The following is a 26,547-nucleotide window of genomic DNA, read 5'->3' as shown; positions in this document are numbered from 1 at the left end:
TAAACCATGCCTAACATTAAGCACAATTTATAGAATAGCACTAAGCGCAATTTTTTTATGCTGATTTTTTAGGCGACATTTATAAAATCTAATCCATAGTTGGTAAATAAGCCTGAGAATAATGTTAAAAATCACACTAACACATCATCACCTTAGCATACTTTAGTAAATGAGGTTCTAAGGTTGTAGCTGAGTCAATGGAGACTGAAATGACTTGATCAAAGTACTACTACTACTATTTAGCATTTCTATAGCGCTACAAGGCGTACGCAGTGCTGCACAAACATAAAAGAAAGACAGTCCCTGCTCAAAGACCTTACAATCTAATAGACAAAAAATAAAGTAAGCAAATCAAATCAATTAATGTGTACAGGAAGGAGGAGAGGAGGGTAGGTGGAGGCGAGTAGTTACAAGTGGTTACGAGTCAAAAGCAATGTTAAAGAGGTGGGCTTTCAGTCTAGATTTAAAGGTGGCCAAAGATGGGGTAAGATGTAGGGGCTCAGGAAGTTTATTCCAGGCGTAGGGTGCAGCGAGACAGAAGGCGCGAAGTCTGGAGTTGGCAGTAGTGGAGAAGGGAACAGATAAGAAGGATTTATCCATGGAGCGGAGTGCATGGGAAGGGGTGTAGGGAAGGACGAGTGTGGAGACATACTGGGGAGCAGCAGAGTGAGTACATTTATAGGTTAGTAGAAGAAGTTTGAACAGGATGCAAAAACGGATAGGGAGCCAGTGAAGCGACTTCAGGAGATGGGTAGTATGAGTAAAGCGACCCTGGCGGAAGATGAGACGGGCAGCAGAGTTTTGAACCGATTGGAAAGGGGAGAGGTGACTAAGTGGGAGGCCAGCAAGAAGCAGATTGCAGTAGTCCAAACGAGAGGTGACAAGGGTGTGGATGAGGGTTTTGGTAGAGTGCTCGGAAAGAAAGGGGCGGATTTTACGGATGTTGTAAAGAAAGAAACGACAGGTCTTGGCGATCTGCTGGATATGAGCAGAGAAGGAGAGAGAAGAGTCAAAGATGACCCCAAGGTTTCGAGCTGAGGAGACAGGGAGAAAGAGAGCCATCAACAGAAATAGAAAACGGGGGGAGTGGGGAGGTAAGTTTGGGGGGAAAAATGAGAAGCTCGGTTTTGGTCATGTTTAATTTCAGGTGGCGTTGAGACATCCAGACAGCAATGTCAGATAAGCACGCTGAAACTTTGGTTTGGATGCAAGGTGAGATATCAGGGGTAGAAAGGTAGATTTGGGAGTCATCAGCATAGAGATGGTAGGAAAAGCCATGGGATGAGATTAATGAACCAAGGGAAGAAGTGTAGATAGAAAAGAGGAGGGGACCAAGAACAGAACCCTGAGGAATGCCGACAGGCAGAGGGATAGAAGTAGAAGAGGATCCACCAGAGTGAACACTGAAGGTGCGGAGGGAGAGGTAGGAAGAGAACCAGGAAAGGACAGAGCCCTGGAATCCAAGTGAGGACAGGGTATCGAGGAGTATGCTGTGATCGACAGTGTCAAAAGCAGCGGAAAGATCAAGAAAAATGAGGATGGTATAGAGACCTCTGGATTTAGCCAGTAATAGGTCATTGGAGACTTTAGTAAGTGCAGTTTCGGTTGAGTGGAGAGGGTGAAAACCAGATTGTAGTGGGTCAAGAATAGCATGTGAGGAGAGAAAATCAAGGCAGCGGTGGTGAACAGCACGCTCAAGTAATTTGGAGAGAAAAGGGAGGAGGGAGATAGGTCAGTAATTAGAGGGACAAGTAGGGTCGAGTGAAGGCTTCTTAAGGAGAGGTGTGACCACAGCATGTTTAAAGGCAGCAGGGACAGTTGCAGTGGAAAGTGAGAGGTTGAGAATGTGACAGATAAAAAGAATAAGAGCAGGCGAGATGGCATTAAGAAGGTGAGTGGGAATGGGATCAGAGGAACAGGTGGTACATTTTGAGGAAGAAAGGAGAAGTGTAGTTTCCTCTATAGTAACTTCAGGAAAGGAGGAAAAAGAATGAGGGGAAGGAAAGAGAAGGGAACGGACTAGTGGAGGGAGAGGTGGCGAGGTAGAGAATTCAAGGTTTATCTTTTGAACCTTGTCGTGAAAGAATTCAGCAAGGGTCTGAGGAGATAATGAAGGGGGAGTTGGGGGAGGGGGCACCTTGAGGAGAGAGTTCAATGTGGTGAAGAGAAGTCGAGGGTTAGAGCCAAGAGAGTTGGTCAGTTGGATATAATAATCCTGTTTGGCGCGTAAAAGAGCAGATTGGAAGGAGGTCAGCATGAACTTAAAGTGTAAGAAATCCTCAAGGGCCCGAGATTTCCGCCAGAGGTGTTCGGCAGAGCGGGTACAGGAACGTAGGTAGCGGATATTAGAGCCAAGGTTGGGGTTTTGTACGCCTTATAGGGCGGGTCATCAAAGGTGCAAGAGTGTCTAAGGCAGAGGATAGAGTATTGTTGTAAGAAGAAACAGCCTCGTTGACAGACGTGGATGGTGTCACAGTAGAGAGGAGGTTTGAAACATGGGAGGATAGAGATGAAGGGTCAATATTGTGAAGATTCCTAGATAAATTAGATAAGATAGGACGGGACTGGGAGGGAGGAGATTTAAGTGTGAAAGTTATAAGATGGTGATCAGAGAGGGGAAGATCAGAGGCAAGGAAACTAGAGGGTGAACAGTTGGAGGAGAAGATGAGATCAAGGCAGTGACCATTTTGATGAGTGAGGGAGGTGGAGCATAGTTGGAGATTAAAGGAGGATATTAAAGCGAGTAACTTGGAAATATAAGAGTTGGAAGGATCATTAGCAGGAATATTAAAGTCACCAAGAATGAGAGAGGGGGAGGAAGGATCATGGAAGAAGGCAAGCCAGGCATCAAAGTTACTAAGAAAGGATGAAAGGGACTTATCAGGTGGACGATAAATGACCGCTATTCGAAGAGGCAGAGGAGAGAAAAGGCAGATAGAGTGGACTTCAAAGGAGGAAAAACAGTGAGATTGAGGTGGAAGAAGGGGTTGAAATCTGGAGGAGGGAGAGAGAAGTAGTCCAACACCGCCCCCCGCGGCCAGCAGGGCGAGGAGTATGTGAAAAAAGATAACCACCATGGCATCAGTAGAATGCCAAAACAGCATCAGTAGAATGTGAACCTTGGCTACTCCTTTTCTCAATCTGCTGCTCTAAATAGTAGGCTACTTCTCCACTCCATAAATAATAACTGCAGCATTTTTGAGGCTCATTTTTGAAAGAGAAAAATGTTTAAAATGTGGCATAAAGCAGCATTTAGATGTTTTGCTTGCCAAAATGTTCAAATCGCTATTTTCAAAAGATTTTTCTATGCTGCTCATCCTCAGTGCATTCAAATCACAAGGGGGGGGGGGGGGGGGCATGTTGGTGGCATTTTAAAGGTGGAATTTGGGCATTCCTAACACTTGGACATTTTTCTGCCATAATGAACCAAAAACATCCAAGACTAAAACTAAGACGTTTTGAGCTAGACTTGTTTTAATAACTAAGCCACAAAAAGTGCTCTAAATGACCACTGGAGGAATAAAATGAAGATACATACCTGTAGCAGGTATTCTCCGAGGACAGCAGGCTGATTGTTCTCACTGATGGGTGATGTCCACGGCAGCCCCCTTTGATTGGAAAATCTTCCTAGCAACAAAAGTTTGCTAGAGCCTTCGAGTGCGCGGAGCGCACACCACACATGCGCAGCCATCCGCTTCCTGCCTGTCATGCGAGAGTCCCGTCACTGTGATAACAAAGCAAAGAAGGAAAAGACAACTCCAAAGGGGAGGCGAGCGGGTATGTGAGAACAATCAGCCTGCTGTCCTCGGAGAATACCTGCTACAGGTATGTATCTTCATTTTCTTCGAGGACAAGCAGGCTGCTTGTTCTCACTGATGGGGTATCCCTAGCCCCCAGGCTCATTCAAAACAACAAAGAAGGTCAATAGGGCCTCGCAACGGCGAGCACATAACAAGGATTGACCTACGAAAACATCTGAGAGTGCAGCCTGGAACAGAACAAAAATGGGCCTAGGGGGGTGGAGTTGGATTCTAAACCCCGACTGTCCAAACCGACTGTCGTGTTGGGTATCCTGCTGAAGGCAGTAGTGAGATGTGAAGGTGTGGACTGAAGACCACGTTGCAGTCTTGCAAATCTCTTCTATAGTGGCTGACTTCAAGTGGGCCACTGACGCTGCCATGGCTCGAACACTATGAGCCGTGACATGATCCTCAAGAGTCAGCCCAGCTTGGGCGTAAGTGAAAGAAATGCAATCTGCTAGCCAATTTGAAATGGTGTGTTTCCCGACAGCAACTCCCCTTCTGTTGGTGTTGAAAGAAACAAACTTTTGGGCAGACTGTCTGAAGGGGCTTGTCTGCTCCACATAGAAGGCCAATGCTCTTTTGCAGTCCAATGTATGCAACTGACGTTCAGCAGGGCGGGTATGAGGACGGGGAAAAAACGTTGGCAAGAAAATTGACTGGTTCAGATGGAACTCCGACACCACCTTTGGCAAGAACTTAGGGTGCGTGCGGAGGTCTACTCTATTATGATGAAACTTAGTATAAGGAGCATGGGCTACCAAGGCTTGAAGCTCACTGACTCTACGAGCTGAAGTGACTGCCTCCAAGAAAATGACCTTCCAGGTCAAGTACTTCAGATGGCAGGAATTCAGTGGCTCAAAAGGAGCTTTCATCAGCTAGGTGAGAACGACGTTGAGATCCCATGACACTGGTGGAAGCTCATGAAGCGAACAACTAAAGGCTGTCCAGAAATAGGCTTACCCTCTACACATTGATGATAAGCACTAATTGCACTAAGGTGAACTCTTATGGAGTTGGTCTTGAGACCAGACTCTGATAAACGTAGAAGGTATTCAAGCAGGGTCTGTGTAGGACAAGAGCAAGGATCTAGGGCCTTGCTGTCACACCAGATGGCAAACCTCCTCCATTTGAAAGAGTAACTCTTTTTAGTGGAATCTTTCCTGGAAGCAAGCAAGACTCGGGAGACAACCTCAGAAAGACAAGGTAGTGAACTCTACGCCCTCAACATCCAGGCCGTGAGAGCCAGAGACCTCCAGCTGGGATGCAGAAGCGCCCCTTTGTTCTGAGTAATGAGGGTTGGAAAACACTCCAATCTCCACAGTTCTTCAGAGGACAACTTCAGAAGAAGAGGGAACCAGATCTGACGAGGCCAAAAAGGAGCTATCAGAATCATGGTTCCGCAGTCTTGCTTGAGTTTCAACAAAGTCTTCCCCACCAGAGGTATGGGAGGATATGCATACAGAATATCCTTCCTCCAATGAAGGAGAAAAGCATCCAACGCTAGTCTGTCGTAGGCCTGGTCTGGAACATAACTGAAGGACCTTGTGATTGGTCTGAGTGGCAAAAAGATCCACCGAGGGGGTGCCCCACGCTCGGAAGATCATGCGTACCATGCCCGAGTTGAGCAACCACTCGTGAGGTTGCATTATCCAGCTCAACCTGTCGGCCAGACTGTTGTTTACGCCTGCCAGATACGTGGCTTGGAGAAACATGCCGTGGGCACGAGCCCATAGCCACATCTGGACAGCTTCCCGACACAGGGGGCGAGATCCGGTGCCCCCCTGCTTGTTGACGTAGTACATGGCAACCTGATTGTCTGTCTGAATTTGAATAATTTGATTGGACAGCCGATCACTGAAAGCCTTTAGAGCGTTCCAGATCGCTCGTAACTCCAGGAGATTGATCTGAAGACCTGATTCCTGGAGGGACCAAGCTCCTTGAGTGTGAAGTCCATCTACATGGGCTCCCCACCCGAGGAGAGATGCATCCGTTGTCAGCACTTTTTGTGGCTGAGGAATTTGGAAGGGACATCCCAAAGTCAAATTGGATCGAATTGTCCGCCACTGAAGGGAATGGTGAAAGTCGGTGGGTAGGTGGATTGCATCCTCTAGATCCCCTGCAGCCTGAAACCACTGGGAAGCTAGGGTCCATTGAGCTGATCGCATGTGAAGATGGGCCATGGGAGTCACATGGACTGTGGAGGCCATATGGCCTAGCAGTCTCAACATCTGACGAGCTGTGATCGGCTGAGATGCTCTGGCCAAGGAAACAAGAGCCAGAAGGTTGTCCGCCCTCGCCTCTGGAAGATAGGTATGAGCCGTCTGTGAATCCAGCAGAGCTCCTATGAATTCTAGTTTCTGAACTGGAAGAAGATGGGAGTTTGGGTAATTTATGACAAACCCCAGTAGCTCCAGGAGTTGAATAGTCATCTGCATGGACTGTAGAGCTCCTGCCTCTGAAGTGTTCTTCACCAGCCAATCGTCGAGATAAGGGAACACATACACTCCCAGTCTGCGTAGCGACGCTGCAACTACCGCCAGGCATTTGGTAAACACCCTGGGCGCAGAAGCGAGACCAAAGGGCAGCACACAATACTGAAAGTGCTGCGTTCCCAGACGGAATTGAAGATACTGCCTGTGAGCTGGCAGTATCGGGATGTGTGTATAAGCATCTTTTAAGTCCAGAGAGCATAGCCAGTCATTTTTCTGAATCATTGGAAGAAGGGTGCCCAGGGAAAGCATCCTGAACTTCTCTCGGACAATGTATTTGTTCAGGGCCCTTAGGTCTAGGATGGGACGCATCCCCCCTGTTTTCTTTTGCACAAGGAAGTACCTGGAATAGAATCCCAGCCCTTCTTGCCTTGGTGGAACGGGCTCGACCGCACTGGCGCTGAGAAGGGCGGAGAGTTCCTCTGCAAGTACCTGCCTGTGCTGGAAGCTGAAGGACTGAGCTCCCGGTGGGCAATTTGGAGGTGTGGAAATCAAATTGAGGAAGTATTCTAGCCGGACTATTTGAAGAACCCACTGATCTGAGATTATGAGAGGCCACCTTTATCGAAAAAATTTTAACCTCCCTTCGACCGGCAGATCGTCCGGCACAGACACTTTGATAGCGGCTATGCTCAACTGGAGCCAGTCAAAAGCCCATCCCTTGCTTTTGCTGGTTAGCTGCAGGGGCCTGTCCGGGCGCACGCTGTTGACGAGAACGAGTACACTGGGGTTGAGTCTGAGAAGGCTGTCGAGAAGGTGGATTGTAGCTATACTTATTGTAAGCATAGGGAGCATTCCGCCTTCCCCTGAAAAAACGTCTACCTGATGAGGTAGATGCTGAAGGCGCATGGTGGGAGAGATTGTCGAGGGCGGTTTCCCGCTGGTGGAGCAGCTCGACCACCTGCTCGACTTTCTCACCAAAAATATTATCCCCCCCCCCCCGGCAAGGAACATCCGCCAGCCACTGCTGGACTCTATTGTCCATGTCAGAGGCACGCAGTCATGAGAGTCTGAGCATCACTATACCTTGAGCAGCAGCTCTGGATGCAACATCAAAAGAGTCGTAAGCACCCCTGGACAGGAATTTACGACACGCCTTCAGCTGCCTGACCACATCCTGAAAAGGCCTGGCGTGCTCCGGAGGGAGCTTATCCACCAAGTCCGCCAGTTGCTTGACATTGTTCTGCATGTGGATGCTCGTGTAGAGCTGGTACGACTGAATCTTGGACACAAGCAAGGAGGACTGATAGGCCTTCCTCCCAAAAGAGTCCAGAGTTCTAGATTCTCATCCCGGGGGCGCCGAGGCAAAATCTCTAGAACTTTTGGCTCTCTTGAGAGCAGAATCCACAACCATAGAGTCGTGAGGTAACTGCGACTTCATTAGCTCAGGCTCTCCGTGGATTCGATACTGGGACTCAACCTTCTTGGGAATGGTGGGATTAGAGAGTGGTTTTGTCCAGTTTTTCAGCAATGTCTGCTTAAGGATATTATGCAGAGGAACAGTGGACGACTCCTTAGGTGGTGAAGGATAGTCAAGGACCTCGAACATCTCGGCCCTGGGCTCATCCGGGAAGAGAGTAGCCACAGACATTTCCCGCACAAAAGAGGAGAAAGAAAGACTTTCCGGGGGAGAAAGCTTTCTTTCAGGCAAAGGAGCGGGATCAGAAGGAAGACCACAAAACTCCTCAGAAGAGAAATATCTGGGATCCTCTTCTTCTCCCCATGAAGCATCCTCCTAGGTGTCGGACAAGAGTTCGCAAGCTGCAGTCAGAAACCGGGCCCGTCTCGACTCCGAGGAACCACGTCCTTTATGACGACGTCGAGAAGTCGACTCCCATGCCGGCGGCCATGAAGCTTCCTCCAGCAATGTAGACAGGGAGTCGAACTGGGTGGCAGCCGAGGCTGATGCCACAAGCGGCATTGGCATCAGGGACCTCACCACAGGCACAGAGCCAGCAGCCGTTTCAATCAACGGTACCAAGGCTTTTGTGTGCTACTACTACTACTACTACTACTATTTAGCATTTCTATAGCGCTACAAGGCATACGCAGCGCTGTACAAACATAGAAGAAAGACAGTCCCTGCTCAAAGAGCTTACAATCTAATAGACAAAAAATAAATAAAGTAAGCAAATCAAATCAATTAATGTGAACGGGAAGGAAGAGAGGAGGGTAGGTGGAGGCGAGTGGTTACAAGTGGTTACGAGTCAAAAGCAATGTTAAAGAGGTGGGTTTTCAGTCTAGATTTAAAGGTGGCCAAGGATGGGGCAAGACGTAGGGGCTCAGGAAGTTTATTCCAGGCGTAGGGTGCAGCGAGATAGAAGGCGCGAAGTCTGGAGTTGGCAGTAGTGGAGAAGGGAACAGATAAGAAGGATTTATCCATGGAGCGGAGTGCACGGGAAGGGGTGTAGGGAAGGACGAGTGTGGAGAGATACTGGGGAGCAGCAGAGTGAATACATTTATAGGTTAGTAGAAGAAGTTTGAACAGGATGCGAAAACGGATAGGGAGCCAGTGAAGGGTCTTGAGGAGAGGGGTAGTATGAGTAAAGCGACCCTGGCGGAAGATGAGACGGGCAGCAGAGTTTTGAACCGACTGGAGAGGGGAGAGGTGACTAAGTGGGAGGCCAGCAAGAAGCAGATTGCAGTAGTCTAAACGAGAGGTGACAAGGGTGTGGATGAGGGTTTTGGTAGAGTGCTCGGAAAGAAAGGGGCGGATTTTACGGATGTTGTAAAGAAAGAAACGACAGGTCTTGGCGGTCTGCTGGATATGAGCAGAGAAGGAGAGAGAAGAGTCAAAGATGACCCCAAGGTTTCGAGCTGAGGAGACAGGGAGAATGAGAGAGCCATCAACAGAAATAGAAAACGGGGGGAGCGGGGAGGTGGGTTTGGGGGGGAAAATGAGAAGCTCGGTTTTGGTCATATTTAATTTCAGGTGGCGTTGAGACATCCAGGCAGCAATGTCAGACAAGCACGCTGAAACTTTGGTTTGGATGCAAGGTGAGATATCAGGGGTAGAAAGGTAGATTTGGGAGTCATCAGCATAGAGGTGGTAGGAAAAGCCATGGGATGAGATTAATGAACCAAGGGAAGAAGTGTAGATAGAAAAGAGGAGGGGACCAAGAACAGAACCCTGAGGTACACCGACAGGCAGAGGGATAGAAGTAGAAGAGGATCCACCAGAGTGAACACTAAAGGTGCGGAGGGAGAGGTAGGAAGAGAACCAGGAAAGGACAGAGCCCTGGAATCCAAGTGAGGACAGGGTATCGAGAAGTATGCTGTGATCGACAGTGTCAAAAGCAGCGGAAAGATCAAGAAGAATGAGGATGGAATATTGACCTCTGGATTTAGCCAGTAATAGGTCATTGGAGACTTTAGTAAGCGCAGTTTCAGTTGAGTGGAGAGGGCGAAAACCAGATTGTAATGGGTCAAGAATAGCATGTGAGGAGAGAAAATCAAGGCAGCGGCGGTGAACAGCACGCTCAAGTAATTTGGAGAGAAAAGGAAGGAGGGAGATGGGTCGGTAATTAGAGGGACAAGTAGGGTCAAGTGAAGGCTTCTTAAGGAGAGGTGTGACCACAGCATGTTTAAAGGAAGCAGGGACAGTCGCAGTGGAAAGTGAGAGGTTGAGAATGTGACAGATAAAAGGAATAAGAGTAGGAGAGATGGCATTAAGAAGGTGGGTGGGAATGGGATCAGAGGAACAGGTGGTACATTTTGAGGAAGAAAGGAGAAGTGTAGTTTCCTCAATAGTAACTTCAGGAAAGGAGGAAAGGAGGAAAGGGAATGAGGGGAAGGAGAGAGAGGGGAACGGACTAGTGGAGGGAGAGCTGGTGAGGTAGAGAAAGCAAGGTTTATCTTTTGAACCTTGTTGTGGGGAAATCTTGCCTGACCAATTTACTTCACTTCTTTGAAGGAGTAAACAAACATGTGGACAAAGGGGAACCGGTTGATATTGTGTATCTGGATTTTCAAAAGGCGTTTGACAAGGTACCTCATGAAAGGCTACAGAGGAAATTGGAGGGTCATGGGATAGGAGGAAATGTCCTATTGTGGATTCAAAACTGGTTGAAGGATAGGAAACAGAGAGTGGGGTTAAATGGGCAGTATTCACAATGGAGAAGGGTAGTTAGTGGGGTTCCTCAGGGGTCTGTGCTAGGACCACTGCTTTTTAATATATTATTATAGCTACGTCATGCAAGGTTCCACGTTAGGAGTTACGGACCAAGAAAGGGATCTGGATGTCGTCGTCGATAATACACTGAAACCTTCTGCTCAGTGTGCTGCTGCGGCTAGGAAAGCGAATAGAATGTTGGGTATTATTAGGAAAGGTATGGAAAACAGGTGTGAGGATGTTATAATGCCGTTGTATCGCTCCATGGTGCGACCGCACCTTGAGTATTGTGTTCAATTCTGGTCGCCACATCTCAAGAAAGATATTGTAGAATTGGAAAAGGTGTAGCAAAGGGCGACTAAAATGATAGCGGGGATGGGACGACTTCCCCATGAAGAAAGATTAAGGAGGTTAGGGCTATTCAGCTTGCAGAAGAGACGGCTGAGGGGAGACATGATAGAGGTATATAAAATAATGAGTGGAGTGGAACAGGTGGATGTGAAGCGTCTGTTCACGCTTTCCAAAAATACTAGGACTAGGGGGCATGCGATGAAACTACAGTGTAGTAAATTTAAAACAAATCGGAGAAAATTTTTCTTCACCCAACGTATAATTAAACTCTGGAATTCGTTGCCGGAGAAAGTTGTGAAGGCGGTTAGCTTAGCAGAGTTTAAAAAGGGGTTGGACAGTTTCCTAAAGGACAAGTCCATAAACCGCTACTAAATGGACTTGGGAAAAATCCACAATTCCGGGAATAACATGTATAGAATGTTTGTGCCCTTGGCCTGGATTGACCGCTGTCGTGGACAGGATGCTGGGCTCGATGGACCCTTGGTCTTTTCCCAGTATGGCATTACTTATGTACTTATGAAGGCGCAAGCACCCTCGGTACCAGAACAGACTGACGCAGCAGCCCCTCCAGGAGACCTGGAAGAATGGCTCGGAGGCGCTCGTCCAGAGTGTCTGCCGGGAAAGGCTGTGGGGCCGGTCGGTGTAGGAGCCGGAGGCAGAACCTGTGCAGAGCAGGGAGGCGGTACCGGACTGTCCGAAGACCGACACCTCTTGGATGGAGGGTGAGCGGTCCTCCCGGCATCGTTTCTCAGGTGCCGAACCCCTCGACGCCCGGCACCGTGTGTGGAAGGAGATCGATGCCGATGCTTCTTAGCCCTCGCTCGATGCATGGCATCGGTACTCCTCGGTACCGACAAGGAGGATGTGGAATCCACACGGCTCCTCGGGGTCGGGTCCGAAAGTGGTCGGTCTCGATGGACCTGCACAGCAGGAGCCTTCGAGACGTGGAGACCCACTCGATGGCTCACTGCTCCCAGCGTGTGGTGGTCTCCGGACAGGTATTACCTGCTCTCCCAATGTCGATGCCATCTCCGGTGCTGATGTCGACGCCGCCGACCTCGGTACCGCTGTCGACATCGACGCCAAAGTGCCAGGCAAAGCTCCAGACGTTCCCGCTGAGCTTTTCTCAACGCCTGTGTCCGCTTTTTAAGGCTAAGACACAACTTACACGCGTCTGGGCGATGGTCGGGCCCAAGGCACTGGATACACCACGAATGGGGATCGGTACCTGAGATTGCCCAGCTGCACCAACCGCACTTCTTGAAGCCGCTGGGAATCCTCGATGTCATGGATGGAAAAATAGCGGCGATGGTGCCAACAAAACAGGGCACAAAAGGGAGAAACGCGAACGCGCAGCCCAAAAGGGCCACGACGGCAGCGAAAGGAAACTTTAAGAGGGCCCAACTATAAAACTTAAGGGAACTTCTTTTTTATTTATTTTTTTTAAATAAGAGCTCAACAGAGCACAGAAGAAAGAAAACGAAGAAAAAAGTGCAAAAACTCGCAAAAAAACCAAAGGCTCTTTCTCAGGGGCACAGAGACGGAAAAAACCACTCCCTACTGAGGAAAGAGACAAAACTGACGGGACTGTTGCGCAACTGGCAGGAAGCAGATGACCACGCACGCTCAAAGGCTCTAGCAAACCTTTGTTGCTAGGAAGATTTTCCAATCATCTGGGGCTGCTGTGGACGTCACCCATCAGAGAGAACAAGCAGCCTGCTTGTCCTCGGAGAAAGGAATGATCCCCCCTTACCCCCCCAGTGGTCACTGACCCCCTCTATGACAGTCTCAGATGTTATGGCCAGTCCTATTACAGCAGCAAGCAGGTCCCTGGAGTCACCTATTGGTCAGTGTAGTGCAGTGTAGAAAAGGGGACCCAGGCCCATAGTCCACTCTAACACCTGTGGTGGAATGCATCAGCCCCCCCCCCCAAAAAAAAAACCTACTGTACTCACATATAGGTAATGCTGTACCCAACTGCAAGTAAGTTTTTGGTGGGGTTTGGAGAGCTCACCATAATATATGGGGGTAAGGGTGAGATGTGTACCTGGGAGCTTTATATGAAGTCCAGGGCAGTCCTCCATAGGGTGCCCCACTGCTCTGCTGGGATTTCTGTGTGGCCAGAACTAATAAGAATGCTAGCTTCTCCTACATTCACATCCCAATGCTTGTCTTTTTCCATTTGGGCTTTTTTTCTTTCTTCAAAAATGGACCAAAAAGAAACTTATATAGCACAAAAACATCTTGCAAGTGGCCATTAAAAAAATTAAATTTAAAAAAACAAAAACAAAACTTTTGCTCTTTCAAAATTTGCTATATTCACCAACTGGATTCTGGGCATTTTAAGCAAAATGTTCAAAGTCAGACTTAGACATTACAGTGAAAATGCCCCTCAATGTGTACAGAACAAAGCTCTTGGCAGCATCTTCTCTTAGGCCTGATGCTCAGAGTCAGGCATACTATGTTTTCCTACTGAGAGAGAACATCTTAACAGTATCTAAATCTTTGCACATAGATCTTACAAGATTTTGCCACATTCTTTTTCTGTAATTTGTCCATTATAGAATGCAATATTGGATCATAAAATGTTGGTGTAAGGAGTACAAAGCTTTGAAACAGCCTCTCGTCAAAACGATTCAACATTTGTATTTCTTTTCAACTGAAACAACTAAGAATTGGATCTTTATTTTAGAACCAACTCCACCACTTTTAAATGGTAAGGTAACTGAGTTTTCTCTAGACTATATACTACCTGTGACTTGTATTTAACATTAACTGCCCATGCACTGAAAGTGTAATGTGTGGAGACTTTCAGATTTTCATCTAAAGATCCTTTAGGATTTGATGAACTAGATCAACAATATGTTTAGGTACACAAGATATTTGAGGGTCTCTGCTTCCTCATATAAAGTAAAAATAAATTTGCTTGCAACACCCTTTTGACAAAGACCAGGAAAGGGGACTATGTGGTAGTCCCAGCAAATATTTTTGTCAGACTTGAGATCAAGAGTGTTCTGATTGAATCGGACTCAGGTTGATGAGGATATATATGAAATTGAAAAAGTAATGGCTTATGCCTTTAGATTATGAACAACCCTATTATATACTAGAGGACAGCTCTCTGAAGTTAGACTACAAAGAATAGCCTCGTGCTGTGTCAGAGATTAATGGTTCAAAATCTGAACTGCAACTTCAGAGAACTAATAGGTTGCACTTCAGCTGAGGGGGACTATACTGGCAGATTTTATATTGAGCTTGTATGAAGTCTAGCTAGATAAGTAAGTGGTCTTGTATCTGTCTAAATTATTTTCATAAACTACTCTTGGTAACTGCTCTATTGACTATGTATGTTTGTCAACAGAAGTAAGTGAAGAGTGGCTATCAATGCAGATTTTGTGAGCCTCTAATTTGACTCTGAAAAGGGGAAACAGCAACAATAACAGGATCACCACTAGGATGGCAGAATTACTTTTAGTGGGACAGAATTCCCACTCTGAAGAACAGACTGCAAAAACTTGATGGTATAATGGAAGCTATCTAATGACTATGATATAGATGTGTAAGCTGAGCTCCACACTGCATCTTGGGAAATCATTTTGATAAAGGTATCCCTTTTATGGCCACTGATGCAGACAAGGTCCTGATATTATAGGATTTGGTGTGCCTTTCTAAGATCTAACCCCTTAGCAATAGTGAAGAATATGCAATAAGCTATCTAAACAGTACATTTTATTCAACACGTTGTCCCAGGTGTTTTGGGAATAAGGAATCAAAAAGTTAGGTTGATTTTCAAAGAACTTTCATTCACTTACAATCCAAAGTGTGAAGGGTTCAGTTGACTTTTTTGGCATGTGATATTGGGAAAATGTTTAAAGAAGAATTGACCAAGATGGAAATCTAAATGATTGTAGGCAGGGAGCTAGTAAGGATGTGTAGCACCATTTTATTGCAATGAAATTTAGTGTAATGTGAATTAAGTTACTAGGGACTAGATCTTACTGACTATGGAATGCTACCACAAATATGGCTGCCCAGGTCTGTACTTGAGCCCACAAGAAATCATTTTTCAAGCAGGCTTTCATGTGCTCAGTCTAAGCCACATTACGGCCTCATGATACAGCAATTTAGTTTAATGGGAGGTTTCAACAGAAGCAAGCCTTTCCCACATTTTAAAGTCACAAAACTGCAAAAAGGCCAAACTGAAAATCAAGCCAAACTAACTAAACATCAAAGTTGTACCAATAAAGAGTATCCATGACATCTGCCTCTTAAGAGACAAGAAGTCTGCACTCCCTTTACTTTCTGATTTTTAAAAAATGATCTTTAAAATGGTTGCCTGGACATGGAAGAGGACACTTAAATCCTACCCTTCTACAGCTCTCACCACCATCAGCCTACTGCATTACAGAATCTAGAATTTGCATTGTTAGTGAGTCTGACACATCCCTCATGCTGGAGATGGATAGTTCATTAAGCTCAGAGGCTCAAGTACTGCAACAGTTAATTGCATGCTGGGCACAGATACACATTTTAGTTCTGCTCTTTCATTGAGATCAGAGGGTGCAGCTATGGCAGGTGTTTTGCTGGCAGTGTTCTCCATTGAATTCAGCAGTGGAAAATGAGATAAACTCTTGATCCATCAAGAGAACCAATAGCAATTGCTATTTCTGTCCCCCCCCCCCCCCAGCTTGAAAAATAATCTGCTTCTTCTGATCTCAGCTCAGAACCAAGTTCTCATATAGCTGGGTTAGCTCCCCTTGGACAGGGTAACATACTGGTCAATTAAAAAAAAAAAAAAGCATTTCTGGAGTCAGCAGCAGATATCTGACTACACAAGTGTATATGTTTTAATATTAGTGGCCAAACAGACACAATTTATCTGTTTACTAATAGGCTTTACTAGAGGTGGGGCCTAAATTTATTCATGTTGTGGTGACAGTTACTAACCAGATAAATTCAATTTGTTTAAACAAGACTGCAAAAACTGCAGTCCTAACTTTAAACACATAAAACCACTAAATATTGTGCATAAACATAAGCATCATCTGCTTATCTTCATGCAGGTGCCATGTCTTTGAAGTCTGATCCCATTTTAGTTTAATTTACTGTAGTCTGGATGAAATGTAGGGTAATGATTGCAAGTACACTTGATGCCTCTGTTCCCCATTCTATTCATGACATAGTAGGAGGTTAAAAAAAAATCTTCAAGTATGGTCCAGGATCTAGAGGGACCTCAGACATATGATGAAAAATGGTGCATTTAGATCAGAAGACTGAAGTCTTGCAGTCATTTAACACCAAAAACTGACCCATGGCAATATGGTACCATTCAAAAAATGCAAACCTCTGAGAATGCTGAAAAGAATGAAACCAAGGATCAAGCCCTGTGGCACACAATAGCTAATGGCCTTTCCTAGGAGAAACCTCCACTCACTACTGCCTTATGTCACCCTCCCATTCAACCAGTTTCTAACCCAGTCAGTCACTTTAGGGTCCATACCCATTTTATTTATGTGTCAAAGGTTTTGCTGAAATCCAAGTAGATTACATCTAGAACCCCCAATTCCCCCCTCCAAACATGTCCAACTCTGGTCAACCAGTCAAAGAAATTGATTACATTTGTCTAAGACCTACCTCTGGTAAAACCACGTTGCCTTGGATCCTGCCAGCAGGCTGAAAACCAGAGAAGTCAGGGTTCAAGTCCTGCATCTCCAACAGATGACCCTTGAGACCTCATGTAAGTCACTTTACCCTCCATTGCTTCATGTTCAACTTTAATTAGAGGTTTCAAGCTGCAGTTCTAATGGGCTGAAAATCAGTCATTTTTAGGATAACTTTAACAAATATGGATGACATATTTGCATACAATGAAGTGCATGCAAATCTCTCTTAATATTTATTACAGATAACCCAAACATCTGACTGATTTGTGCCACTTCAGGACAACAGTTTAAAACTCTGTTTTAATTGTAAGCCCATTTGGATAGAAAAATAACTTGTGTGCATGACTATTACACATCTTGCATTTGGATCTAAACCTCAGTCTTCAACAATTCCACTAATTTACTCACCTCTGAGGTTAGAGTAATTGATCTGTGGTTCCCAGTCTCTTTACTTCTACTTTTATAAAAAGGCACCACATCTATCTCCAATCCTTTAGAACCAGTCCTGGTAAGTAGCTGCTAGAACTTCCCTCGATTCCCTTAATACCCTTGGATGCATCCCACTGGGCACTAGCTTTATCTACTTTTAGTTTAGCAATTTCATCCTAAGAAAAGGCTTTTTTTTCCATTGAACTCTAAACAGAGCTATTGATTAAGCAATTCTGCTTTTTTTGCTAGCCTCTATATCTCTCTCCTTTACCTTTGAGCCTCATGATCCCACTTTTGTACTTCCTTCTGTCACTAACATATCTAGAAAAATCTCATCCTTATGTTTTAGCATATCACTAGCTATTTTTTCTATTTGCATCTTTGTCCTCCAGTCTTCTTTCCCAGGTTCTCTGAGCTTTTCTAGATATTTGCACCTATCCTCCTCTTTCTGCAATCTCTTGAGGTTTATGAATGCTATCCATTTTCCTTATTAGCTTTTCTAACAAAAAAAATCTGTTGCCCTTAAATTATTTCATTTCAATTCTGCCCACTGCTCTTTTGCTTCTTCTACAATATTTCCTTCCTGCTGCGCCCCCAAAATCTTAAAGTCAGACTTCCTCATCTTTGAATGAGACATCACTGTTTGTGTTTTAATACTGAACCACACTATTTGGTGATTACAGAACCCCACGTGATCAACCACTATGGTATCAATCATTCTCATCATTTGAAAGCAATAGGTGCAGTACCACCCTCACCCTATGGGTCCTACTACCAGTTACTGGAACATTTCTCTTTTCAATGAATCCAGGCTCTCCCTACTTTAGATGATATTGTAGCTATGATGTCCCAGTCAACACCTAGCAGAGTGAAACCACTTAGCAAATGAAACCTTCATTTTTTTTTGCCTATGAAATGATTTTGTATATCATATCCATTTAAGTAGATATTATTCCATTTCCTCTTTCCACCTTAACCCATAATGTCTCTTTCTTAACTCATAAGGCCTGGTGTTCTATTTATTTAAATACAAATGCTCATCATATGGTAAATAGTCTCAGATCTAGAACCAATTGTGGAAGAGGCTGACTTGGAGGTTGTAGCAATCAGAAAGATTTGATACACAGAGACTTGGTATGTGAAGAACCATGACTGGGTCATTATTATACCAGGCTACAATGTAAAGATCCAGTCCTCCTCCTTCCTAGTTTGTCCTTTCTGAATAGATTATAGCCTGGTATAACAATATCTCAGTCATGGTTCTTCATGTACCAAGTCTCTCTGACTGCTACAAAATTGAAGTCAGCCTCTTCCACAACTGCCTTTAAAGCTTTATATTCCATATTATAAATATATAATTTTCCAGATATTGGCCTTTTAACGTTATTTCTCTGTGTTTGGTCTTTGCAAATTTTAAAGCATACCTGAATATGTTTGATGCAGTATGATGGTAACAAGCACTGAAAAAAAGATTTTACACCCCTGAATATGGTCTGCATTTTAGCATAATTTATACTCAAATATGCTTAGATCCTAACCAAAACCCTGATAGGAGAGGAAAAACTCCACTGAATAAATAATTCAGAACCTAATGAATAAATTACTCAGACAAGATATATTTTGGTTTTACAACAAAAGATTCAACAATAATTATTCATATGTTTGATCAGTCTCTCACATCATCTTTAAGAAATGTGGGCCTATTCTTCCATACAGAACCATTTTGGCTTTGTGACATTTGATGGCTTCCTTGCACGGCTCATTTCAGGTCTTTTCACATTTCAAATAGGGTTTAGGTTGGGCCTTTGACTTGGTCGATTGAAAACACAAAATCTCTTCAGACATTCTGTAAAAAATTTGTGTCATCCTTAGGGTTGTTGTCTTACTGCATTATTCATTCATGGAACAGCTTCACCTCAGACGGACTTGACATTCTCCAAAAGAATTTTCCGATAAAAGACAAAATTCATGGTGCCATTGATGATGGCCCACCATATTGGTGCTAATGCAGCAAAACAACCTCACACCATAATAGTTCTACTAGCATGCTTGCCAGTCTGGATGAGGCTCCTACTTTGGAGGGCGGTGTTTGATTTTCAAACAACATGCATGTTATTTGTAACTGAAATTTCAATTTTTACTTGTCTATACAGAGAACATTTCAAGTCTTGTGGATCATCCAGAAACTCTTTGGTGTATATGTTCTTTACAAAAAGTAGTGGCTTCTCATTTGCTATCCTCCCACAATACCATTCCTAGTTTTATCTCAATAGCACATGCACAAATGCTCAAATCAGCCAAAGCATGAAAGGCATGCAGACCTTTAGACATCAGGGTGATGGAGAGAGAGGGGAGGCTCTGTGACTTCATGGATGATTTTTCCAGTTTGCTGTTGGGATGATTTTGGCAGAATGCCCATTCACTGTATCTTCAACCTTTTCAATTTGTAGACTGAATTTAGCAATGTTATCATAGCTCTGTCCAGACAGATGAACATCAACTGCCAGACCACAGGTTCTCTGAAATTTCTTTTCATTCTTGCATGATGAGTTTCCACTAATTTTTATGTGGAAGATCAAATTCATAACTTTATGGACCTTTCTAAAAGCAGCATGCCCAAACTGAGCTGTGCAATGTCCAATTAGCTAAGCACTCAATTCTAAACTGCCTATTAATTTAGTTAAGGAAACTAGGAATTCACAAACAATTTTCAAAACATTGATTTTGAATTAGTCTCATTGTTCCAACTTTGTACATTGTTTCTCAAGAAATATTGTTTCAAAACAAGGGTACCATTGTAACAAACATTATTATACTTGGGGTTCACAAACACATCACCATAGGTTTATTTATTTTTAATAAGCCCCCCTGATCAAGATTTTTTCTAGATCCTTATTTTTCTACTACCACTGCATGATGATCAAATTCAAGCCAGTATGTTCAGTTAATAAATGACATATATGTCAGCATTTTTCTTTATTTCAAATGAAATGACTGTCTTTCTGTTTCTAACTCTCTCTAATTTTGAGGGGTATGAGAAAGATATTGTTGACTATTTCTTTATAAATTGTTTATATGGTTATTTTCACTTCTTGAGCATGGATGCTTCATGTCTTAAATCAAGTTTTATTAAACTTTATAAATGTAAAATAAACTTATTCTCTGTAAAATCTTTGAATTGATCAAGAAAAAAAATAGTGTCCTTAAACCTTAACCCTTCACTTGACAGAATAACAAAAGTCAGCATCCATGGTAAGTACATCCTGCTTTAACAACCTCTTCCTTTGCTCATGAGTTTCTTGTGTAATGTCTAGATGTAATCAAATTTTTGCACCCAATAATTTCTCAATCAAAAATGGAGCAAAGAGGTAGCCAAAACCAGCAGGTACCAAAAACAACAAAGAACAGGGCCAGCAATTTACTCTGGCAGCTTTTATTTGGCCTCTCCTAACCTTGACTGTTGGCCTACTCTGGTTGACCAGGGAACAAATTGCAGGGCTTCTTGGCCGGCTAGATTCTACGGGGGAAGCTCCTTCTGGTAAGAGTTTGGTCAGAGATGCCTATTAATCAGCAGAGGACACTAGAGAACTGAAGTCTCCAACTGTGTGTCAGCATTTAATGATGTTACAGTCACTAGTCATGTGTGTTCTAACAGGGACACGGGCCTCTATCAGTCTTTATACAGCTGGATCTGGAGGACTCCACTGGAGTTAATGCATCCACAGCTTTTATGTATGGCATCAGCCAAGATCAAACATAATACACTAAAAAGTCCCAATAGACTACACAACAGCAACAGATTCTCAACCTAAGTCAGCTAGCAAATGCTAAGCAGCAGGACCCCCATATTGCCTATATACTGACTTACCCTTCTATGGTCAGACCTGCTGGTATAAACAATGGGATTATACAATTCACTACACCTAAATGGAGATGGCACAATTTGTTAATACAAGGACCTGCTATTGTGGTAAATATAGAAGCCAATAAAATAACAGAAAAAACAAATGACAGCTGCCATTGTACATGTTTTAGGTTCTGAGAGTTTTATTAATGTTAGGGACAAAAGATCATGATGGTTTGGTGAAGAGGGTATGTAACAAGTATTACAGGACAACATTTGGTTGGCAGAAATGTATACTTCCTCACCATTCTGCTAGACCACTCCAGATGATTGTGTTTACACCGACTTGCCAGTAGATGGAGGCAAAGAACACAACTTTTTGCAGTGACATCACCACTGCCTATAAGGAACTGCATCTATAAGATACATTTATGATTCTCTGCCACCAGCAGATGGTGGTGCATGCTGTTCAGGTCAAAGCAGAGTAATGCTCCCTGGGCCTATCAGTCTGCAGGCTGAACACTGGCTGGCCCATTTCCCAAGACAGCAGCCTCTGGGTTGTTTCTCCTGGTTAAGGGGAATGCCTCGGGGGAAGGGGGAGGTAGATTTTTTTTCATTGGTTGCACGTGGCCCAGGACTCGCAAAACAGTGGTCTGAGGGTTGACTCCCACAGTTGAGTTTCCTTGGTATTCTCTTCAGGTAGAACTGGCGGGTTAGTGTAGTTTCCTAGGACAGGATAGTGGCTGGCCTTGGTTGAAAGGTGTGGTGCTGAGGTGCAATTGGGCCTTCACTAGCCAGTCTGGAGTTCCAGGAAAATTAGGGAGGAAGCCTCCATCCGCTGGACTCTTGCTGTGTGTCTGTGTACGTCCTGTCTCCATATCTTGGAGCCAATGGTGGTTTCAGGTAAGCTGTCTGGCAGGGGCTGTCAATGAAGGCAGCAGAGGTACAAAAATATATAAAGATTATCAAAGAAAACAGAAACAGTGTGTGTGTGTGGGGGGGGGGGGGGGGGGGGGATGAACAAAGGTGAGGGATCTGGCTGTGACAGCCGAAGTTTGTCTGAAGTGATGTAGGGGGAAGAATGTGCAGTGCTGCTGGGAGACAGCAGTTTTAATTTCTTGCAGTGGCTATGTCGGTCCCATGCAAGGTAATGGAAGAAGGTTCAAACATAACTCCCTATGGAGGGGATGCAGTGCTAAAATAATTCACATGTGTGATGCCTGGACCTGTTGATTGTGTGGAGAGTCTGGGGTTGCACAGGATGAGCGCTCCTAAGCTGCTAGCTTGCGTGCATATGGGAAGCTGTCAGAAAGGAGAAGGAGCTCCGCCCATGGCACAGCGGTAACTGGCAGGAAAATCTGCCATTCTAGATCTGCCTTGTCCTGCCCCAGATATGGCTGCAAAGTCAGTTCCAGTTGGGACCCCGGGATTTCCAGATTCCTACCCCTCTACTGGTGGCTGAAGGCAGGTACAACAAAGAAGATCAAATTCCTATGGTTCTGCAACTAGGAGGTTTTTTCCCCAGACTTTGACCTAGTCATGTATCAGGCCTATTTCCAGCTGCAGAGCCCCCAAGCTAGGACAGCTGAACAGCTACCAGTAGCTCTGTTTGGTCAAGTGTAGGATGGAGGTCCTGCAACTATAGACTGTAAATCCCATCTTGATCTCCTTTAGGGGGAATGACAACTTTTCCATTCTGGTAGAAGGCACTCTCTCCTTGAATGGGGAAAGAACATTGTTTTTACACTTGTGCTGGTTAGAGAAGAGTTCTGTTCCCTAATTTCTCAGGTTTTGGAGTGACTGACAATCTCAGAAGCGGTGAGCAGAGGAGCCTCTGGAAGGAGATCCTACCTTATCCTGGAGGGACTGTGGCAAATGACTAAGGCCTTCCTGTTGCATGAGGCTTTGTCATGAGGTCCTTGCTGAATGGGAGGTTTTGGAGGAGGGCCTCAAGAAAATCATGATCCTGAGCAATGTTTACCAACTTCCACAGGTCGATACAGCCTCCCTCTTCAAGGCCACTACCGTAGTGGCAGTGGTTACCCACAGGATTACAGTGCTTACAGACTCCATGGTCAGGAGGATTTAGTTTCTGTTGCAGTAATCACATCCTCCACTTGGGCGATGCATGCTGCATTCTTTGGGGGTTATATGACTTGTGCTTTATAGTGCTGGATTCAGCAGCTTCCAGAAAATGTGGGCGAAGCGCAGTTGGAGTTGGGCACAGCCTTTCTGGCAGATGCTCTGTATGATCTTGTCCACCCCTCAGTGCATTCAGTGGTGTTGGAAGTCATGGCCTGTTGACGTTTGTGGCTATTGGGTTGCAAATATAGCTTCTAAGGCTCATTTTAGCAAATGTCCATTTAAGGGTAATTTCCTCTCTGGAGAAAAGCTGGAAAAACTGGTGAAGCACCTAGTGGAATCTAAGCCTTAGAAGCTGCTGGAGGATATGTCACAAAGGCAAAAGTTGCCTAAAGAATGCCAGGAACACAGTTGTCATTGGCAGGTGGCATTCTTCAGGTCAGAGTCAGTCCTTTTGGGGAATGCAAAAGCCCAAGTCCCGAGACTCCACTGGCTCTGGGACAACCAGACTTGCCTAGTGAGGTTGACGCTGAAGTTCAACTGCTGGTGGTAGTGGGGGGAGGGAATGCCTCCAGTGGTTTTATCAAGAATGGATCGTAGATATCATCTGCAAGGAATATGCCTTAGAGCTGTTGTCTGAAATCTAATAACTTTACTGTCTCCACTTGTCCTTCAAAAGACCAAAAGAGCAGTGGCAGAGTCCACTCTGTTCAAACTGGCAGCTCTAGTGTTCAATTCTGGTCGTTTGTGTTCAATTTTGGTCACTGTATCTCAAGAAAGATATAGTAGAACTGGAAAAGGTGCAGCAAAGGGCGACAAAATGTAGTGGAGGAGTGGCCTAGTGGTTAGGGTGGTGGATTTTGGTCCTGGGGAACTGAGTTCAATTCCCACTTCAGACACAGGCAGCTCCTTGTGACTCTGGGCAAGTCACTTAACCCTCTACTGCCCCATGTAAGCCGCATTGAGCCTGCCATGAGTGGGAAAGCGCGGGGTACAAATGTAACAAAAAAAAAATAGTGGGGATGGGACGACTTCCCTATGAAGAAAGACTAAGGAGGCTAGGGCTTTTCAGCTTGGAGAAGAGACGGCTGAGGGGAGACATGATAGAGGTATATAGTGGAGTGGAACAGGTGGATGTGAAGCGTCTGTTCACGCTTTCCAAAAATACTAGGACTAGGGGTCATGCGATGAAACTACAGTGTAGTAAATTTAAAATAAATAGAAAAAAAATTTTCTTCACCCAACGCATAATTAAACTCTGGAATTCATTGCCGGAGAACGTAGTGAAGGCGGTTAGCTTGGCAGAGTTTAAAAAGGGGTTGGACGGTTTCCTAAACGACAAGTCCATAGACCGCTACTAAATGGACTTGGGGAAAAATCCACAATTTCAGGAGTAACTTATATAAAATGTTTGTACGTTTGGGTAGCTTGCCAGGTGCCCTTGACCTGGATTGGCCACTGTCAGGGACAGGATGCTGGGCTCGATGGACCTTTGGTCTTTTCCCAGTATGGCATTACTTATGTACCACTGGTTAAGATAGGATCTGGGCGCTATTCCATCTATTTTGTGGTCCCTTAGAAGGATAGTTTCTTTGTGCGAATTCTTGACCTCAAAGAGCTCAACCACCACCTATGGGGTTCTATGTTTTCACAAGGAGATGCTCAGATTAGTGGTGATGGTAGTCCAGGATAGTTCTTAACTTCCTTCAACTGGTCAGAGACCTATTTTCATATTCCAATTCAGCCAGACCAGATATACCTGTGGTTTTGCATTCACATCAGGGCCCTTCTGTTTGGGTTTGCCACAGTTTTGGTGACAGTGGGAGTCTATGTCAAGAGGGAAATTGCTTTTCATCCAGGCCAAACTGGAACAGGAGGCTCTGTCATCTACTACCAGAGTTGTGGGGCTCCTGTAGTGGCTGAATTGGGTGGTGAATTACAAAAACAGCAAGATGGTTCTGCCCCAGTCCTTGGAGTACCTGGGTCACTTTTCGATACTTAGGCAGGCCAGATTTTCTTGACCCATGAGAGGGTGGCCACACTGCAGGCACTGGCCAGGAGTTTCTTTGCTCAGCAGTTCCTGACAACTTGGGATTATCTCCAGCCCCTTCAGAAAAGCTACCATGGTGGCCTGCAGTACCAGGATTGTGTGTCTCTCCTTGACATCTAAGGCGTGGCAAAGCCTCTCATGGTACTTTGCCACTGAGAAACCGGTCAAAGGGATGGATCTAGATCCTCCAGATTGGTTATTTCTCATATCAGATATATGTCTACAAGGCTGAAGAGCCCACTGTTTGGACCAGTTGGCCCAGGGGTTCTGGTCACCCAGGAGTTGAGTAGTCCATAAACAGACTCAAGACTAAAGCCATCAGGCTGACTCTGCTTCATTTTCTTCCCCTTGGCATGGGAAAAGCGATGTAAGTTATGTGTCACAATGGGACTGCTGTAGCTAAATGTCAACAAACACGAAGAGATTGGAGAGTAAAACTGATGCAGGGCGGACTTCTACGCTCTGTGCCCTGATCGTGACTGAATAGATATGGATGGGCTGGAGTGTAAATTTTAAGGGGTTCGATGTTAGCTTCAGAACTTTTAGTACAGGAACAGTGCTGGGCAGACTTTTATGGTCTGTGCCCTGAGAAAGGCAGGTACAAATCAAACTCGGGTATACATATAAAGTATTACATACCATGTAAAATTAGTTTATCTTGTTGGGCAGACTGGATGGACCATTCAGGTCTTTATCTGCCGTCATTTACTATGTTAGACTTACCATGCTTTGGTCACCCAGGAAGCCCATCTCCTCTTCAGTTGGGCATAGTGGAACCTCACACAGCTTTCTGCAACCCATGTAGTCAAGCTCTACTGGATACCAAAGACAGGAGTCAAGTTTGACTTCTGAGAGGATAGGTGAGGTCTGGGTTTATCCATCCATGGACCATATCATGCAGTGCCAAGTACAATTGGTTCTTCAGCAGAAGAAAGGAGTTCAGATCATTGGGGGTCTGCTTAATGTGTTTCCTCCTTGGCTGTGGGTCAGTTGCATGATCTGATGGATCAAGGACTATCCAGCGATGGTAATTCTGGTGGCACCTAACTTGTTGCAAGGCTGTGGTATGATGATCTTGTGAGGCTTACAGCAGCCAAGCCCTTTCATCTCCATCTGGCATCAGAGTCCATTGTTTATGGAAGGCCTGGCTTTATTCTATCAGCTTGGTGTTTGGAAGGGAGTGGTTCTAGTTAGAGGGGTCTATGCTCCAAAGGTCATCTCTACTCTTTTAGAGCTTGCAAGGCTTCTACCTCAAGTGTGCATTCGGGTTTGGAGTACATGTGAGGAGTTCTGCAAAGCTGAGGTGGTCTCTCCTCTTAAGGTCTATCTTTCTTCTGGCAGAGGGGACTAGAAAATGATCTGGCTCTTAACTCGCTGAAAAAGTACATATACTGGCTATTTCCTGTTTTGTTGGCCAGAGTCATGATCCTTTGGTAACCACTTGCCCCGATGTCATGTTATTTCTTTGGTGGTGTGTGTGTGGGGGGCTCAGCAAGATCCTACTTCCATTCAGCTCACTATTTCCTCTGTGGGACATGAATTCAATTTTGAATTCCTTATCAAGGTCGCCTTTGGAACCTTTGTTCCTCAAGAAGCCCTTATTGGTGGCCATTTGATCAAGTTGCTGCATTTTGGTGCTGCAAACTTTATCATATAGGGATCCTATCTGGCCTTTTCACCACAAGCGGTTTTATTATCCCCAGTGCTGTTTCTCCCCAAAGTGGT

The 26,547-nt window shown here is 44.9% G+C and overlaps 1 protein-coding gene across 2 annotated transcripts in view; it reads right to left on the bottom strand.

Moving 5' to 3' along the window:
• PRR14 (proline rich 14) overlaps positions 1–26,547 on the bottom strand; it is a 332,780-nt gene that overhangs the window by 49,056 nt on the left and 257,177 nt on the right. The window contains exon 9 of one of the 2 annotated variants that reach the window (XM_030210463.1): positions 18,456–19,402. The exons of the other annotated variant lie outside the window; for it this stretch is intronic. Within the exon in view, the coding sequence (XP_030066323.1) occupies positions 19,213–19,402 (190 nt within the window). The 3' untranslated portion in view covers positions 18,456–19,212. Of the gene's footprint in view, positions 1–18,455; positions 19,403–26,547 lie in introns of those variants that run through there. 2 annotated transcript variants of the gene reach the window in all.

Source organism: Microcaecilia unicolor, chromosome 7 (genome assembly GCF_901765095.1).
Source record: "Microcaecilia unicolor chromosome 7, aMicUni1.1, whole genome shotgun sequence".
NCBI classification, from domain to species: domain Eukaryota; kingdom Metazoa; phylum Chordata; class Amphibia; order Gymnophiona; family Siphonopidae; genus Microcaecilia; species Microcaecilia unicolor.
Note: the sequence above shows the minus strand (reverse complement) of the source record. Positions and strands in the feature narration are given on the sequence as shown.